Below are 18,475 nucleotides of genomic sequence, written 5' to 3' on the forward strand. Positions count from 1 at the left end.
CTGGACAAGCCCGGAATTTTGCCTTTTAAGTGAGCTGATGTTGGCGATCGGCACTATAAAGTGACGACAGGTTCTTCAGAGGAAGATTAAATGCCTTTGAAAAGCTTAAGGACTAATACATATTCTCAGAGTACTGTGGGTTCAGCACGGAGCGTCTCATGCAGCATATCAGAGAAACCAAATTCCAGAACTTCCTGGCTGGGCGGCCAGAGGGCGAAGCCAGGCGCCAAATGGCGCACTGGCCGCCCGAGAGCCTCGCACCCCATGTACCTGCGCAGGTGGTGGAAAGCTTGGCTGTGTTAGGCTGGAATCGTGGCAGGGACCCTCGCACCCGGGCCGCATGGCGGCCCGGGGCCAAGCTCCAGTTTGTCTTTAATTCCATTTTCTGCAGATTGTTTTGAGGCGCCTTCCTATGTTCGTTCTGATTTTGATAGAACCTTGCAGAATTGTTCTGTGTACACTTGCAATTCCACCAGCAGTCAGGACAGTTCTCCCTCCAACCCTGCATGAAGATATTTTTTGGAAAAACTACAATTTTTAAATTCTTGAAGCTGCTTATTCAAATTCAGATGCATTAGTTAAAAATCAGATATAATTTCCATATCAGGCCTCTGTTTTTAACTAATGACATAATTAAATTCAGCAATTTCTTGACTGTTTCAATTTTAAAATTTAGTTGTAAAGACCATATTTCGTCACTCAGCCTTCTCCCTGAAGTTAATTCAGGCTCCAGTGCTGATGTAGTTGGCATTAGTCCATTTTTGATTACTGTAAAGGAGCAACAAGGACAGGCTGCTTTATGAAGTAGAAAGATTTATTTTGGCTTCTGGTTCTGGAGGTGTACAAGATCCAAACGGCATTGCACAAAGCCCCTGAACTGCAGCACACCGGGGAGTAGGAAGGGATGGCGGCATGTGTTGTCTGCCCATCGGGTCCTGTCTTCCTCTCAGTTCATAATACCATCAGGATTCTGTGGGACTCCTGGGAATCCTCCCAAATGGCCTAATCTAACTATTCTCACAAACCCACCTCTCAACAACATAATTCAAGTATGTTCTCACCCTCATGGGACATTCAAGATATAAAGAACTGCATGAGGGCCCGGCGGTGTGGCCTAGCAGTGAAAGTCCTCGCCTTGAACGCGCCGGGATCCCATATGGGCGCCGGTTCTAGTCCCGGCAGCTCCACTTCCCATCCAGCTCCCTGCTTGTGGCCTGGGAAAGCAGTCGAGGACGGCCCAATGCTTTGGGACCCTGCACCCGCTTGGGAGACCCGGAAGAGGTTCCTGGTTCCTGGCTTCGGATCGGCACAGCACTGGCCATTGCGGCTCACTTGGGGAGTGAATCATCGGACGGAAGATCTTCCTCTCTGTCTCTCCTCCTCTGTGTATATCTGGCTGTAATAAAATGAATAAATCTTTAAAAAAAAAAAAAAAAGGAACTGCGTGAGGTTGGGGGTACAGATGTTCAGGCCACTGCAGCTGTGATGTAGTTTCAGGACATTTTCTTCCTGTTGGATTTCTGTTGTGTTGCTGAGGTATTAGAGTTCCTCACACCAGTGTCCTTTGGTCCTGTAGCATGCGTGCCATCTTCACGTAGGTTTGTTCTTCACAGCCAGTGGGCAATACCTGGTCACAGCATCATAACGTTGCTATGATTGGACATGGTTTTCTACTTTCTTAACTTTGCCAGAACTCATAGGAACTTTCCTTGTTTTAGTAAGATTTATTCATTTTTCATTGGAAAGGCAGAGACGAAAAAAGAGAGAGGGAGGGAGGCCTTGGGGTTGGGGCAAAAGCAACTCCCTGCAGTGTGGCGGTTGTGGGGGGTGCCCCAGCCAGTCTGGACCCAATGCTGGGGACTCAGGCCAAAGTCACTGCCGAAAGGCAGTGACCCAGTCCTAGGCTTTGAGCAGCAAGTGCGCCTATTGGGCATGAGGCTCTGTTTGCTGGCCACCCAGTGGCAAGCTTTGAGATTTTTAGAATATGTAATTGCTGCCTAGGGACACCCATGGATAAGGCCAGTATAGATGAAGAATGAATTCTGGGTGATTCCTATCAATGGGGTCACGGAACTTTCTCGCAAGTGTGTGGACTGAGACCTGGTGGTTTGGAGGGGAGAGTCCATAAGATCTATTTGGGCCAGACTGATTCACCAGCCCAAATGGGAATCCTAAGATGGGCTTTAGCATAGAGCATCACTGACTGCCACACACCAGTCCACACGAAAGCTATGGACAGGGGCCTGCCTGACCCTACCAGTACCTGACCGAGTGGTGGAACAGTGAACGGGTCACACTATGCAGGGTCAAGACACTAACCAGCACGCGAGAGAACCCAGGTCCAGGAGTAGATTCTGTGGGGAATGTGTGGGCCCAACCCTGTTGAAATACAAGTCCTGCTGATTAGCTCGCGAGCTGGGGTGTTGATGGGCTGAGCTAGGTGTGACCATGAAACCTATCATCGCTTACAGATAAAGGAACTGACAACAGTGTGGACAGTTCAAGGCAGCAGCACCCAGAAGTGCATCCTAAAATAGGATGTGGGATGGGCTGACCTGCAACTGAAAGGGGGCACACATGAGAACCAGGGAGGGAGGGGGCAAAGCCAGCAGGGGGAATGTGGGCTCCCCTGCTGGAACACCACTCCCACTGGGGAATGTGACCTGGGATGGGGGCAGATCAGACCAGGCAGGGCTGCAACACCTGTGGCCCTCATGTGAGCTAGATCAGGGAAAAGCCAGGTTAGGCTGAATGTTCTGACTAGTGCAAGCAAAAATAAGAGTGGGTAAGTGTTGGTTGGGCTTTGCCACAGCATTAGCTGGCACAGGCTGGCACTGGAGGCTAAATCTGTCAAGTTAAACCTCAGAACCACCTGGAGAGTGCATAATCCGGGAGTGGGAGTGGCCTAGTAGGGAAATAGTGGGCACCTCCCTCTTGGGTTACCACTCCCACTGGAAAACAAGAAAACCAGGACAGGGGCAGGGGTGGCTAGACAGAAAGGCACCTGCCAGCATATGTGTGGCCTGAATAGTAGGGTTTGGTTGTTTTGAACTAGGGTTCAATGCCCATTGACAAGTACCAGAGCTAATGGGATGTGGGACAGACTGAACAAGTCTGCAGTATATATTGGCATGCATGGGAGCCAGGGTAGGGGCAGGCCTGGTGCAGGTTACGGGGAGTCATCCCAACTAGGCTGTAGCTCCCACTGGTTTGCGTGAGAGCCAAGTATGAAGTGGGCAAGATCGGGCTGGACTGCAGCACCCATTGGTTTGTGTGAAAAACAGGGCTGGAAACAGAACTGACCCAGCAATTGCAACAACCAGTACGTACATAAGCTGATTGGGGCGACAAACGGTGCCAGACCCTGTACTGGCAAGCACACACAAGAATCAGGTCTGGGATCACCTCAGACGACGTTTCTTTGGAGATCCCACCAACTGAACTGCTGATCCCAGAACCCCAACCATGAAGAGACTATGTCAGCCAGTGGATTCTGAATAGATTTCATCGTGATTGGAACGGTGAGATTGGCAGCAATTCAGACCTGTTGAACAACCAAAACTGAGCAGGACCCTTGGAGCATGCCCCACACTGGGGACCTGGGATGGATGGGAGGCTGAGTGAGGCTTCTTCCTTTGTTTCTCCCCTTACCCCAGGTACAGGGGGGCGGAGGGAATGATGATATTAGTGTGGAAACAATGGTCTTACCCACTTTCCTGTAGCCCTTGACCCTTTGTAAGATTATTAAAAAAATTTTTGCAAGTGAACAAAAATTAGATGCAGTCTAAAGTTTGTTTCCTGAGGAGTCACATGTGGCAACAACACACATAAGATACACTTCTTATGTTACAAAAAATCTGCCTGCAAGAGGTGCACATTAAACTCATTGCATCAGTGCCCCCTCTTGCAGAGTCCCGAGCAAAGGCCCAAATGATAAAGAGGGATTTCCTAGGTGATGTGGATGAGGAAATCGATTCAGGAGGGAGCAGAGAAGAGTGTTGGCAAAGGTCCCAAGCAGGAGGAAGGAAGGGCTCAAGACATTGGGCCACCTCACACAGCAGCCCTACCTTGGAGAAACCATCCTTGGCTTGCCATAGTACATGCACAGGTGTACAGGGCATGCAGGTGGACACATACTTTCTGTAGCTGGAAGGTCGCTTTCTGGTAGCTTCTGTTTTTCATGTTAAATGTAAGATCTTTTAGGAAAGCAAGATGAAGAGGAGGGTGGCATTTTGGAGAGAGTGGGGGGAGTAGGAAGCCAGTCTGTGCGGAGCAGAAGTGGAGCCAGATGCTGTCCCAGTGGTCCCACCAGCCTTTGGCTTGGTGTGACTGGTGGGCTCAGACATGGGAAAGGCTGGCAGTTGCTTCGTAAAACCAGCCAGATATTGCACACAGGCACTGAGAAGGTTGCCTGGCTGTACCATGGACGCTCGGGGTGGGCCAAGGGGTCTGGTGAGTGTCAGATAGACACGTGGGAAGAAGAAGGGAGTGCTCGAGTGAGGAGCACAGGGGGTGCTCCACAGTTGTGCAGGGGACATGTCATCCTGCTGGAGAACAGCAGCACGCACAGTTGTGCAGTGTAAGCCTTGCTCCCACAATGCTTACCACAGCCAAGTGTATCTTGAGGATTTAGATAAAATGCAGAAATCATTCAAGTTCTTCTATCTTCCCTGCTGTCATCCTCTCAGCATCTCCCCCGCCCCGGTCTGTTGTAATTTAATGGCCAGGGCAGAGGCCCTGGCTGAGCCTGGAGCAGCTCTGTTTGGTGCTGGTTGGATATGTGCAGGATACTGGCTTCATGTACTGCCTGAATCTCCCACCCTCACCCGCAGGCAGCAGTAACGTGAGTACCTGGCGTTACACTCTGACTCATGGGCGCATTCTCTCCATTCCTTTTGTGTTGTAGACTCCAGCGATTAGCCAAAGATCTTCTGAAACAACTGCAAGCACAAGACAGTGGCTCCTGGGCAAGCAATAAGGTGTCTGCTTTGGATCGGACCCTGGGTGACATTAGTAGGATATTGGAGAAAGAGGTAGGTGCGCGTCTACGTTGCTGCCTTGCTCCCACGGCAGCGGCTCAGTGAGGCGGATGCTGGGAACGTGCCTTCCTCTGTGTCTGCGAGGCCAGTCAGCCACTGCTGCATTGTCATGTTTGAGTTTCTTGTCTCAGTCATGGACAAAATGAAACTACAGCAATAAAGATAGTTGCTTTTAATGGCATAAAATAGACGCCTTTGAATTATATCCCTAGCAAATGAAAGCCAACCTGCCACAAAACACCATTTTTTCCTTGCTTCCAATACAAGACTCAAACACTTTTCTTTTGTTGATTTAGAGCTGTTAAGTATCTCAACGATTGTTTCAGATCCCTTAGTAATTCTTAAAATGTTTATCCTTTACTTTAGAAAAAATGTGAAGCGGACAAAAAGAAGTATAACTGCATGTAGTGTCAGTTTTTACCATTTCATCGTATTTTATGTTTTTTTACATTATTTTGTCTTGTTACTCTTACCATAAATATTGTCTCATGTCTTGTAAAAGTTCGTTGTAACTGAATGAGCGTGTTACAGTCTGCACAACTCAGAACATGTAAGTGATTTCCTGACTGTCTGTTACGTTAATGTTGCATCTCTTTATTAGCTATGCTTTTTATTTGTTGGGTTTTATAATTTACTATGTAACATTGGATATATACTAGAGAACATGTGATGCCAGTGGCCCAACTGCAGAGAAGAGCTGCCTACTCACCCCCCTTCTCCTCTGTGACTGGGAGTGAACTTGACCTATAGTTAACAGCTCCCAGGGCAGCTTTCCTCACCCTACTCCCTCCTACAAAGGGGTCCTCTGCTGCTTTTCAAAAAGAGCCTATAATGCTTTATTCTACAAATGTTTTGTTAAATCATAAGCTGCCCTTTTCAAAGACTTATCTGTTTACTTATTTGGACTAGAGTGGAGGGAGAGGGCGAAGATCAGTCTTCCATCCTTGGATTACCTACTGAAGTAGCTGCAGCAGTGAGGGCTGGGCCAGGCTGCCGCTGGGAGCCCGGAGCCTCAGCCTGTTCTCCCACACAGGTGGCAGGGGCCCAAGGACCTGGGCCATCACTGCTGCTTTCCTAGGTGTGTTAGCATGGAGCTAGATTGAAAGTGAGCAGTCGGGATTCCAACTGGTACTCCAATATGGGATGGCAATATTGAAAAGCAACAGCTTAGCCTGCAGTGGCGCATTGCCAGCCCCATATAGAATGATACTTAGTTTTGCTTTTTTTTTAAATTTTTGTAAACTATGCCACATGATTTTGTGTTTTTTTCAGTCACAATTGTGGTTCTGAATTTTACTGAACCTGTTAGGATAAAAGCTTTTCATTCCTTTTCACTGGTATAGACTGAATGCTTCATTCTGTTAACAGTGTGTTGTTTTAGTTAATTCTCCTGATAGTGTGCATTTGTTTTTCAGAGGTCACATGTTGGGGATGAAGGTGGTGAGAAAGGACAAATGGGGCTACCCAAATATTCCTGAGTCAGGCACATGGCCAAGAATTTGTTTAGATGCAGTCAGACCACAGCCCACACCATTCTCACTGAATGGCCTTGTTTAAGATTGGGTTTCTGATGGGATAGATTTGGGGTTGATCATAAGAGTTTGTATTGCTCTCATGCTCCCCCAGCGACGCCTGAGCCACCTGTACGAGGATGGTGCAGTCACATACCACATCCAGACGCCGCAGCTTGCATTGGGCTGCACGTGTGAAGCAGGGGAAAGTGCCGCTGCCTTGGGGTGCAGCCGCTGCCAGGTGATCATTCTGCACCGTCCATGCCTGTGTGCAGCTGCTGTGGACGTGCCTGCTGTCAGCCACTTACAAACATGGCCACCCACTCAGGTCTAGCGGCGGAGGACGCTGGACTGTGCTAACGGACAGCTCTGCCACTTGTTTCTGTGGCTGCCACTCTGTTTGTTATCAATGATTTTAGAGTGGCCTCCCTAAAGCAGTGAGCTATAGAGCAGATTGCTGCGGTGTCATACTTCTGGCATCTGCCATCACTCCTGATTGTACCAGGGGGCTTCTGCCACCTGGGTATGTCAGTGCAGTCCATGATGCCTATGAGATGACAAAAATTGCCTAATGATACATCTCCAAAACATGTCCCTTGTTGCTCTGCGACACATGACTGTGTCGTTGAGAGTCGCTGCCCCTGTCTAGGCAAATGCCTTGGGGCTGGGATTGCTGAGTGGTCAGGTCTGTGAACCCTCAGCCTTGCAAGGCAATTCCCAGCTGCCATGTGGCCTTAGTCACTGGGTCCTCCGCATGGTGGTGGAGCTGGGCAGATTCAGCTGTTTGGTGGTACGTGGGCCACAGGAAGTATTGAGAGGATTGACATGCCTTGGCAAAAATCTCCATTCTTTTCCAAAACTAGGGTATACTGCCTATTTCGGTGAGTGATAAAAGCTGCTCACTCTGTGGCTTAGAAGACATGGACTTGAAGACACCACTTGGTATACCTTGTGTCATGAATATTGTTTGAGTTGGAAATGCCTGCGGAATTTTGGAGGAAAAAGTAAAATGATGTCTGTAAGGCAGGTATTCAGTCTGAAAGCCTAAGTGAAGTTATTCTACTCACAGAGGGGCAGTTTACTGAAATACCACCAATTCCTCACAATCTCAGGGAGAAAAATGTGGTCTGGCTCCCAGTCTAAATGAGCTGTGTCGGGGAACCTTGCGGTAAAGCTGTCCTCAGAGCATATGTGGCAGGACCACCTAAGATTGTAAACTTGCCTACAATGAAATCCTTTGGCTGCCTCTAGAACTAAAGCCCTTTTTACCTCACCACTACACACTGGCTGCACGCAGACTTCTCTTCCTGTGGAGTTGTACTGACACTTCTCTAACTGCTGATGGTATTTACGATCTCAGTGGGCGCGCTCTAAATAGCCTGCCCTTTCTGTGTGGGAGACTGCGTGGGCCAGCAGAATCACTGCAGCCCAGTGCCCAGTGCAGCCTTGCCATCAGCCTCACAGTGACAGGCAGTGAAGTGCAGTGGTGAGGGCCTGTCCTGCCATCCTTACTCACTCGTGTGTAGACCTGGAAAGGCTGATTCAGGCCCTCATGGCCTTGACCGGCTTCCTCCCCAGTTGGACCACTGAGGGCTGACAGCAGGTTCGGGGGTGATGCAGGGAACTCCCTCCTCGTAGCAGGTGTGGCGCCTTCAAGAGACTTGGATTCTATGTACTTGGTGCTTTGGGGCCCTTCTGGTTTTGGGGGGTCCTCCCAATTCTGTACAGAAAGAAAATGTGTGTGAACTTCGTGATGCACATCATGCTTTTTGATATCTGCAGCCACCTCTGTTTACAGATGTGGCAGTAGGCTTCAGAAGTTCATGAAAAATGTGCATAATCTTTTAATCCCATTTCTGCATGACATTTTGAAGACCCCTCAAGTGCTAACCTAGAGCTCTTGCCCCGACCCTTCCAACAAAGCATCTAGAACCACTGGGGTGGAACAGGGACCAAATTTTCTCAAAGGCATCAAAAAACTAAGACAAAATCACAGAATAATCAGGTAAAGACAGAAAGGCAAGAATTTAGGAAATAGTGGTTATAGCTGACTGCCATGCAGGCACCTGAAAGAGTAACAGCTGACTTACGGGTTGTGTACTTCACGAGGGTGTGGGGTCCTGCGCAGGGTTCCTGGAGTCCCTTCAGAAGGCTGCCTGCTCACTGTTGCACCAGAACACCTCCCTTGCCTGCGCTCAGTTTGGCCCAGGCCGGGTCCAGCCACAGTCTGGGCCTGGAGTGACATCTCCAGTCCAAGCACCCGTTGCCATCTCCTTGCAGACAAGGAAGTGAGTTTGGAAGAGTGGCCAGCTGACTGGTGGTGTCCATGGGAGCCTGGCAAGTCCTCTCTGTGAGAAGCCTTGTGGCAGAAACAGGTAACTACAGTCAAAACGCAGGGCAAAAGTAGATAAGTCACAGTGAGTGAGACTAAGCAGAGACCAGCAGCAGGCTTTGTAAGTGCTGGTCACGGTTCTGAAGTCTCAGTTTGCCGAACGTTAAGGAAGCGAAAGGCAGGCATGAGGGCACCAACCTGGACTGTGTAGTTGCGGCCAGGGAGGGCACTCAGATTTCTGCATGCTGATGGCAGGTCACAAAAAGCTAAGCACCACATCACCTGGACTTGAAGTGCTAAGATGGTAGGGTGCTGTCGGGCTGAGATTAAGGAATTCGGCATTTGGGGACTGGGTACAACTGGTAATGTAGAAGAGGAGGAGAGGCTGAGTGATGCCTCTGAGCTTATGTGGAACAGGTAGGAAAGACCTGCCGGGCTCTAGCACTGCAGGTGTTGGGGGCAGCAGGGAAGTGGTGTCAGAAACCTGGTGTTTCCTTTAGGCAACTTAAATGACGACCCAAGGCAAGCGAATAGAAAGGAAGTACGCCATTTGTTGCACAGGGAGGAATTCCATTTCTAGTTACCCAGGTAGCTGGGACAGCTCAATCCCTGCAAAAAGAGTGAAAGGATCCCACATTGCTAGTACCCCAGGAGCCTAACCAAAGTAATAGCAAGTGTACTCGGGAGAAACATCATAGCAACCCAAGTTTCAAATTACTCAAAAAAATCATTTTATTTTTTAAAAAAGATTTTATTTTTGTTTGAAAGGTAGAGTTAGAAAGGAGAGAGAATCTCCCATTTGCTGGTTTACTCCTCAGATGACAGCAATGGCTGGAGCTGGGTAATCTGAGGCCAGGAGCCAGGAGTTTCTTCTGGGTCTCCCACACAGGTGCAGCAGGCCAAGAACTTGAGCCATCCTCTGGTGCCTTCCTAGGCCACACGCAGGGAGTGGATAGGAAATTGAGCAGCTGGAACAGTAACTGGCACCCATCTAGGATGCTGGCATCACAGACAGAAGCCTAGCCTACTGCACCACTGCAATAAAATCATTTTCAAATACTATGTCTAGCACAGTAATTCGGCTTGTAAGAGGAATACAGCAACATGAGCAAGAATCAATAGGAACAGAGATGCAGGGGCTGCAGAGAAATATGCGTAACATGTTCAAGGATGTAAATACTAAATGATTTTTTAAAAATTTCTGTACCGAAAGCAGGTGTTTGACACTGCAGTTAAGGCACTGCTTGAGACATCCAAATTCCACGTCAGAGTGCCTAGTTCAAATTCTGCCTCTGATTTCTTCCTCTAATGTTTACCCTGAAGGCTACAGGTGATGTTACAAATGTTATGTTCCTGTCACCCACTTGGGAGACTCAAATGAAATTCCAGGATCGCAGCTTTGGTCTGATCCCTGGCTGGTTTGACCATTTAGGGCATCAGTCAGCCTAAATGAGGTAACAGTTCATTAAACAGCTGAGAGAGAATCAGTATATTAGGAAATAGGTCGTAAGAAGGAGTCCAGACTGAGCACTGAGAGAGAAAGATGGAAAATACGAAATTATGTTAAGAGTTATTTCATAGAAAGGCACTTTGAAAGAATTCCTGTCTCCCATATGAGTGCTAGAATGTCCGCTGTTCTATTTCTGACCTAGCTGCCTGCTGATGCACCTGGGAAAGCAACAAAAAAATGGCCCACATGCCTGAGTTCCTCCTACTCCGTGGAACACCCAGAAGAAATTCCTGGCTCCTGGCTTCAGCCTGACCAGCCTCGCCCATTACAGCCATTTGGGGAGATAACCATGGGATGGAAGATTTCTCTCTCACTCTCTCTCTGACTTTCTTCTCCTTCTCACTCTTGTTCTCATTCTTGCTCTTTCTGCAACTCTGCCTTTCAGGTAAATCTTTTTTAAAAAGTTATTAAAAGAACAGAATGAAAAGATAAGTTTATTTAGGAGCAAAAGTAAATATCTTTAAACCCATGTATGAGAGGAGTCAAAAGGTTCATGGAAAGCCTGTTAGGAAAAAACACATAAATTTCAACTTTTTGCAACAAATAAGCTTACCTTTTGTTTTTCCATAAACTTTTTTGAAGTAACAAGCTAGTGAAAAATGTCTAGATTGTCTAGATTAGAAGCTTAGGAGGAGACAAGAGAAGAAGGTAGCAATAGCATTTGACATGATTTTCTCTTAGAACTTTCCAGAACTGATTCAGAAAGCCCAGGGAGACTCAAGCTTGCCAGGAAACCCACACCTACAAGGAGCTTAGTGAAACTACACAAAATCAGATCTCACTCATAAACTTAGATTCAGAATTCCGAAACAAGTTTTAGCAAGTGGATTCACGTAATATGAATAATATATCACAGCAAATTTGGATTTTTTCATGTTATCCCAGTTTGCTTCAACAGTGAAAAATCACCATAATATATCTAATTAACAAGGAAAAGGAAAAACCTGATCATTTCAAACATGTAGCATAAAAGCATTTGATAAGATATGGTAAATGATTCATTGTAAACCAGCAATAGAATGGAATTTCTTTAATCTGAGAAATTGAATTGAACATACAAGTGTTTTGAAAAAGTTCATGGAAATGCATACCAGGAAAAAACTATGCATAGGTTTCAAAATCTTTTTTGTGCCAAGATGAGATTCGTTTTATTATTTGTCAAAGTTTCATCTGCCTATCATCTGTCTGTTTGAAAGGCAGAGTGACAGAGAGAGGGAAGGACCTTCCATCTGCTGCTTCGCTCCCCCATATGACCACAGTGACCAGGACTGGGCCGTGCTGAAGCCAGGAGTCAGGAGCTCCGTCCTGACCTCCCATGCAGTTGGGCCATCTGCTATGTTCCCAGGTGCATTAGCAGGGAGCTGCATTAGAAGGGGAGCAGCTGGGACCAGCACACTATGTTACAAGTGGCTGTTCAGCAGTCTCCCCCGCAGCACTGACCACCAAACATCTTTTAAATGGGATTTTCGCAAAGTTTTGAAAGTTCCTTTATGGCTCAAAATCATACTTTTTGGTGAAATGTTGAAAATTTCCTCTTTTCATATGGAAACAAAATGTTATACCTGCTGCTCAAAATGATAACAAAATGGATACATGCTGTTCAGCATTTCTTCATTAAAATTAAGATTCAAACTAATGGAAGAACAAAAGTAAAATGTGTGAGATTTGGAGAGAGGAAGCTATTAGCAAAGTACATGGTACAGAAAAAGTCTAAATAGTTTACAGATGAATTACTAAGGCTAGTAAGTTTTTTTAAGTATTTATTTGTTTTTATTTGAAAGTCAGATAAACAGAGGAGAGACAGAGAGGGACATCTTGCATCCGTTGATTCACTCCCCAAGTGGCTGCAACAGCTGAGGCTGAGGTGATCCGAAGCCAGGAGCTTCTTCCGGTCTCCAGTGTGGCTGCAGGATCCCAAGGTATTGGACTGTCTTTGATTGATTTCCCAGACCACAAGCAGGGAGCTGGATGGGAAGTAGAGCAGCTGGGATTAGAACCAGCACCCATATGGGATCCCAGTGCGTTAAGGCGTTAAGGCTAATAAGTTTAACAAGGCTACTAGACATACAGCAGAATACAAAATCAATTATGTTTATATTTGGCAAAATATCAGACATCTTGAAGTAAATTTACAGTGTTTGTGAATGGGAAACTTGCTATTGTATATTTTTCTTTCTTACCAGACTCATTTGTAGATCCATTGAAATCTCAGTTAAAACTAATGTTTTGTGGAAGTTGAAAAATTAAAATATGTAATGTCTCAAACATCAATGATAAACATACTGTTTAGAACAATAGGGGAGGGATCCTTACCACGTATCAAAATATATTATATAGGTACAGAAATTAAGATAATGTGCAATGAATACCCACATTTTAAAAAATGAAACTTGACTTCTAACTGACATCATAAGCAAAACATTAGTTCCAGATGGATCTAAGAACAGAAGGGGAAAAAACAAACTTTAAGAGATGTTGCAGAGTGATATCTTCTTGACCTTGAGGTTTTGCTTAGACAAGAAAGTCACACAAAGCCATTAACAATGAAGGGAAGTGTTGATACACTTGAGCTATGCGGGAAATGGGAACTTTTGGGGGATAGTTATCAAGGCGCTGGTTTTCTGCTTTGGATTTCCTGGTTTCCATGCCGGGCTCTGGCTTGCTGGGATGCAGACTGGGAAGCAGACGTGATGGCCCTGCCTGGGCTACCTGAATTGAGTTCCCAGCTCCCAGCTTTTAAGAATTCTGAAACCCATGCATACATACAAGAGATCATTAAAGCCTTACTGTAAAATGTTATGAGAACACCTACATGAATTTCAGGTTTTTTTTCTGTTCAAATTTAATTCAGATTTTTCACCAATTTTCTTTAGAATTTTAAAGATTGATTTATTTTGAGGAGTTTCAGAGAGGGAGAGACAAAAAGATCCTCCATTCACTGGTTCACTTCCCAGGTAGTCGCAGAGGCCAGGCTGAAGCTAGGAGCTGGGAACCTCTTCTAGATCTCCCTCATCGTGTCAGGGACCCAAACGCTTGGGCCATTAACGGGGAGCTGGATTGGAATTGGAGCAGTGTAGTGTGCATATGGAGTACCACTGTCACAGGCATCAGCATTACCTACTGTGCCACAAAGCCAGCCTCATCCCACCAATTTTATGATACCCTTCCATGCATCATCAACAAAGGAGTGGATTGCACAAGTCATAGGAACTGTTACAAATGAATGAAGAAAACAAACAAGCCAAGAGCCATTGGAAAGTAATCAAGGGAACAGACATTCCAAAAGAAATTCAAGCAAGCAGCCAATAAATAAATGTAAATGTAGTCAACTATTTTCAAAAAAATCAGAAAAAGCCAAATTCAAGATTCAGTGTGATAAGGAACATCAGGGAGAGGCACCTGGGGCTTCTCATCACCTCTTCCTTGACTAGGAAGTAGAGACACTGTGTTGTTCTGAAAGTTATGAGTAGGTTGTTCTGATTCTCTACGCCTGTTTCAAAATAAAATTCCTTGGGGGGGCGGTTTGGAGGGGGAGATAAACCCTCAAGATAAGATACTCCAGAGACAAGGCTTTTGTTGCAGAAATGTTTAGTTGTTTCAAGTGTGAATTTCCTCAAGTGTTCTCTCCTTGAAGGCCCGTCCTGCTCCTAACTGTTGCAGAGAGCGTGGTTCCTGCCTGCAGGGACTGCTCTCGGTACTTTGCAGCCGGCAGTGGTGCTGAGTTGGAATAGCAGCAGCATGGCAGAAACTTCCTGTGCTCTATCAGTAACATGAGACATTTGTATGCCGCTACTACAAGTAAACAATCTAAGCAGATGGATTGGACATGGAGTTTGTCCAATTGCCTTTCCTGACTTTCTAGACGCCTGCCAAATGCACGTAGAGATTCAGCTGTGAATCTCTGGGACCTGAGTAAGCAGACCACATAGCTGGCAGCATTCATAATCTGAGCTGCATCGAGAAAGTGAGATCAAGGTTGCTTTGTGATACCTGTTACAGACCTTGCCATGCTGGGTTCAGTTCCTCTGTCAGGGACCCAGGGCCCTGGGTCCAGGGAGGGAAAGGAGAGGCATGCCTCCCCAGCTCCATCCCCTGGGTGTGCACGGCCTGTGGCTGTCTAACTCATACCTTGGCTGCAAGAACAGAAGTCACTGAGCCCTGACAACTCCCTCCACCTGCTGGAGTCCAGCCCCGCCGGACGCTGCTCATCTGCCACTTGTTCTGTGTGGTGTTTGAGTCCCTTCCCTTCAGCTGGAATCCGTCAGCCGAGCAGAGCTAGAGAGCTGTCATCGCCAGGCTCTGCTTTGATCACCTCGCTCTGTTTTCAGGTTGCATAGTTGTTTTCCCCATAGCAACCAGTAAATAAGTGAAAAATGGTCTCTGTGACGCCCAGACTTCGTCAGAAAGTGACAAGTATGTCACACAGCCCCAAGCGGGAGGCAAATGTTGCCTCCACCCTTCTACAGCCACAAGCCGAGTACGAGAAAGAGTGGAGTTGTTACTCCAAGAATCTGACAGCACAGTGGTGTAATTTATAGATGACATTTTTTAAAAAACGAGTCAAAAAAAAAAAAAAAAAAAGGAAAAGGAAAAAAAGACACGTTTCCAGGGGGAGAGTTACCTAGAGAGGGACGTAAGGAACTTCCTGGGCAGATAAGTGCTCTGTATTTTGCTTGAGCTGAGGTGTTGTCACATCAATCAAACGGAATCTGTAAATCTGTATCTTTTATTGCATGTTAGTTAGACTTCAGTTAGAAAAAAAATCACGGTGAGTCAGAGTTCCCAAGTAGCTAGTTGACAGCTTTGTTCAGATTCTCCAAGTCAGGAATGCCTTGCTCAAAACAAGCCAGTTACTCATCTGGAGTCTCTCACTATAGCTTCCCTGTTGGAAGTATTCTTTAAAAGCAAGTACATTTGTCAGGAACGACAACATCTTCCACATAATTTGTCACGTTTTCTCTTATTGTCATGCAGACCAACTCTGCGGGCCATCTAAAAAGAGTCTTCTTAAAACTTCTTGCCTTGCAGCAGGCATTTGGCACAGCAGTCAAGATGCCAACTGGCACCCCTGCATCCAATATCAGAGTGCCTGGGTTCAGGTGCCACCCAGTCCTCTTCCATCCAGCTCCCTGCTGAGGCACATCTGGGACAGTCCCTGCCAGCGTGGGGAGCTCGGCTTGACTTCCTGGCTACTGACTCTGGGCTGGCCCACCTCGGGCTGTTGTGGGCATCGGGGGAGCGAGCCAGCTGATACATAACTGTCTCTTTCTCTCCCCCACCTTTAAAAAAAAGATGAAGAATTAAAAAAATCTCTTGCCTTTGGTATTAAAATACACAGAGATTTACATAATACACATGAACACAGAGTCATGAATAACTGAAGAAAAAGGCTCCAGTGGCTGGCTACCTGTTTAAGAATAAGAAATAGAACATTGCCAGAACATTCCCTTCTGCCTCCCCAACTATTTTACTTTCTTTTGTTATCAGGATGCCTTTGAAGCTCAGTCTTTGGAAACTTCCTCCTTTCTTTTATAGTTTTATCACCTAAACAATATATGTTAGTTTAAACATGTCTGTTTTTGAACTTTATATAAATGAATCCTACTGTTAGTATTTTGGTGTCTTGCTTCTATCAAAGTTATGCCTAAGAGGATTTACGTTGTAGCTTTTTTTAAATCCCCATTGCTGTTATGTGTGTGCCACTGGATACACTTACCATGGGGATATTTATCCCTTCCACTGTTAATGAACACTAGATTGTTTTTATGGGAAAAAAAAAAAAAAAAGACATGAGCTGCTGTGCTGGTACTCCAAGCAGAAACCCTCCCAGGGAGCGTCCTCCTGGCCACGGCGGGAGGCGGGGGAGGGCCCGTCCTGAATGTCCCTTGGTAACGTTGGACAGTTTCCAACAAGCTATACCTCTTTGCATCCTCCCGGAAGGGTCAGTACTTTGTTCCTGTCACTCCATTCCTTTCCAGCATTTGATCCTGTCAGACTTCCTGGTTTGTTTGTTTGTTTGTTAAGATTTATTTTGTATCTATTGGAAAGTCTGTTAGGAGGAGAGACAGAGAGGAAGATATTCTGTCCATTGATTCACTTTCTAAGTGGCCACAGCGACCTGAGCTGAGCTGATCTGAAGCCAGAAGCCTCTTCCAGGTCTCCCATGTGGGCGTAGGGTCCCAAGGCTTTGGGCTGTCCTCGACTGCTTTCCCAGGCCACAAGCAGAGGACTGGATGGGACCCGGGGCCACCAGGATTAGAACTGATGGCTTATGGGATTCCGGCGTGTTCAAGACGAGGACTTTGGCCACTAGGCTACCGCACCAGGCCCGCAGACCTTCTGATTTTTGCCAATTTTGTGAGAGTGTGTCACAGCGGCTTGCATTTCTCTGTAGGTAAACAGGTTGAGGTACTTTTTCATCTTGGCCATCTGGGTTTCTTCTTTTGTGAATGTGTGCTCAGGTTTTTGTAAGTTTTCCTATTGATTTGAAGGAATTCTTCATATGTTCTGGACACCAGTCCTAGTTCATTCAAATGTATTAAAAAATGTCTTTCTTTTGTTCAGGCTCTACATTTTTTTAACTTTCTTTTGGTTTATTTTGATGAACAAAAGTTTTGTTTTTTTGAAGCATTTGTTTTTATTATTTGAAAGGCTGAGTTGCAGAGAGAAAGCAAGATCTTCTGTTCATTGGTTCACTCCCCAGATGGCTGCAAGGGGCCAGGGCTAGACCAGGCTGAAGCCAGGAGCCTGGAATTCCATCTGGGTCTCCCAAATGGATGGCAGAGGCCCAAGTATCTGGACTACTGTCTGCCTTCTCAGGTGCTGAATTGGGAGTGCAGCAGGCTGGACTCAAACCCACACTCACATGGGATGCTGGTGTTGCAGGCAGCGGTTTAACTTGCTGGGTGACAACACTGGCCTCTGAAAAGAAGCTCTTCATATTAATCTGTCAAATTTATTGGTCTTGCCTTTCATGGCTAATAGTTTTTGTCATGAAAAAACTTCAAACCCACTTCAAAACCAAGAAGATATTTTTCTATATTTTCTAAGTTTTGTATTTTTGCTTTTACTTTCAGTATGTTACCCATCTGGAATTAGGTTTTTCTTTCCTTTTTTATTTTTAAAAATAATTTGATAAGGGGGTCTAGAAACGACAGAGCTCCAGGGTACTTAAACTCCCAGGACTGGACCATGCCAAAACCGGGAGCTGACTTGTACCAGGAATGAGCTTGGAGCGGGCAGTTGGCTCAGCGTTCAGGATGCCCTTGTCCCGCACTGGAATGTCTGGCTGCAAAGTCTGCATTCCCACCCGTGCCTTGGGAGGCAGTCGGTGACACTTCAAGTCCCTGCCAGCCGTGTGGGAGTCCCGGGGGCAGTCCCTGCCTGCTGTCCTCACCTGTCCACTCACGGGCATTGCAGGCACTGGGGGGGGGGGTGACCCAACTGAGGGGAGCGTTCACTCTTCCTCTGGCTTTGACTTCGCTGTCCCACAACCCTTACCCAGATCTCTAGAATAAAGTACACTAAATAAATTCATTTTAAAATACAGAAGAGAGCAAGGAGCTTGTCTTGACTAAGGATACTTCTCATTCAGAAAAGTATCCTCACTAACTGGATCTGCAGACTGCCACCGCACTTCCCCTCGTAGGCTCCAGCAGCAGCTCTGGTAGGTAGGTAGGTGGGTAGGTGGGTAGGTAGGTAGGTAGGTAGGTAGGTGGGTAGGTAGGTAGGTAGGTGGGTAGGTAGGTAGGTGGGTAGGTAGGTGGGTAGGTAGGTAGGTGGGTAGGTAGGTGGGTAGGTAGGTGGGTAGGTAGGTAGGTAGGTGGGTAGGTAGGTGGGTAGGTAGGTAGGTGGGTAGGTAGGTAGGTGGGTAGGTAGGTGGGTAGGTAGGTGGGTAGGTAGGTGGGTGGGTAGGTAGGTAGGCAGGTGGGTAGGTAGGTGGGTAGGTAGGTGGGTAGGTAGGTAGGTAGGTAGGTGGGTAGGTAGGTAGGTGGGTAGGTAGGTAGGTGGGTAGGTAGGTAGGTGGAAGCATGGAGACCATGCACTTCCTGGAGAGAGCTGGGTGTGACAGAACAAGTTCACT

At 46.6% G+C, this 18,475-nt stretch overlaps 1 protein-coding gene across 1 annotated transcript in view; it reads left to right on the forward strand.

Moving 5' to 3' along the window:
* Nucleotides 1-18,475, forward strand: part of LOC101526509 (S phase cyclin A-associated protein in the endoplasmic reticulum) — a 238,417-nt gene that overhangs the window by 78,429 nt on the left and 141,513 nt on the right. Inside the window, exon 16 of the mRNA XM_058665271.1 lies at nt 4,907-5,033. Coding sequence (XP_058521254.1) covers nt 4,907-5,033 — 127 coding nt within the window. The remainder of the gene's footprint in view (nt 1-4,906; nt 5,034-18,475) is intronic.

This window comes from Ochotona princeps, chromosome 6, assembly GCF_030435755.1.
Source record: "Ochotona princeps isolate mOchPri1 chromosome 6, mOchPri1.hap1, whole genome shotgun sequence".
Lineage (NCBI taxonomy): Eukaryota > Metazoa > Chordata > Mammalia > Lagomorpha > Ochotonidae > Ochotona > Ochotona princeps.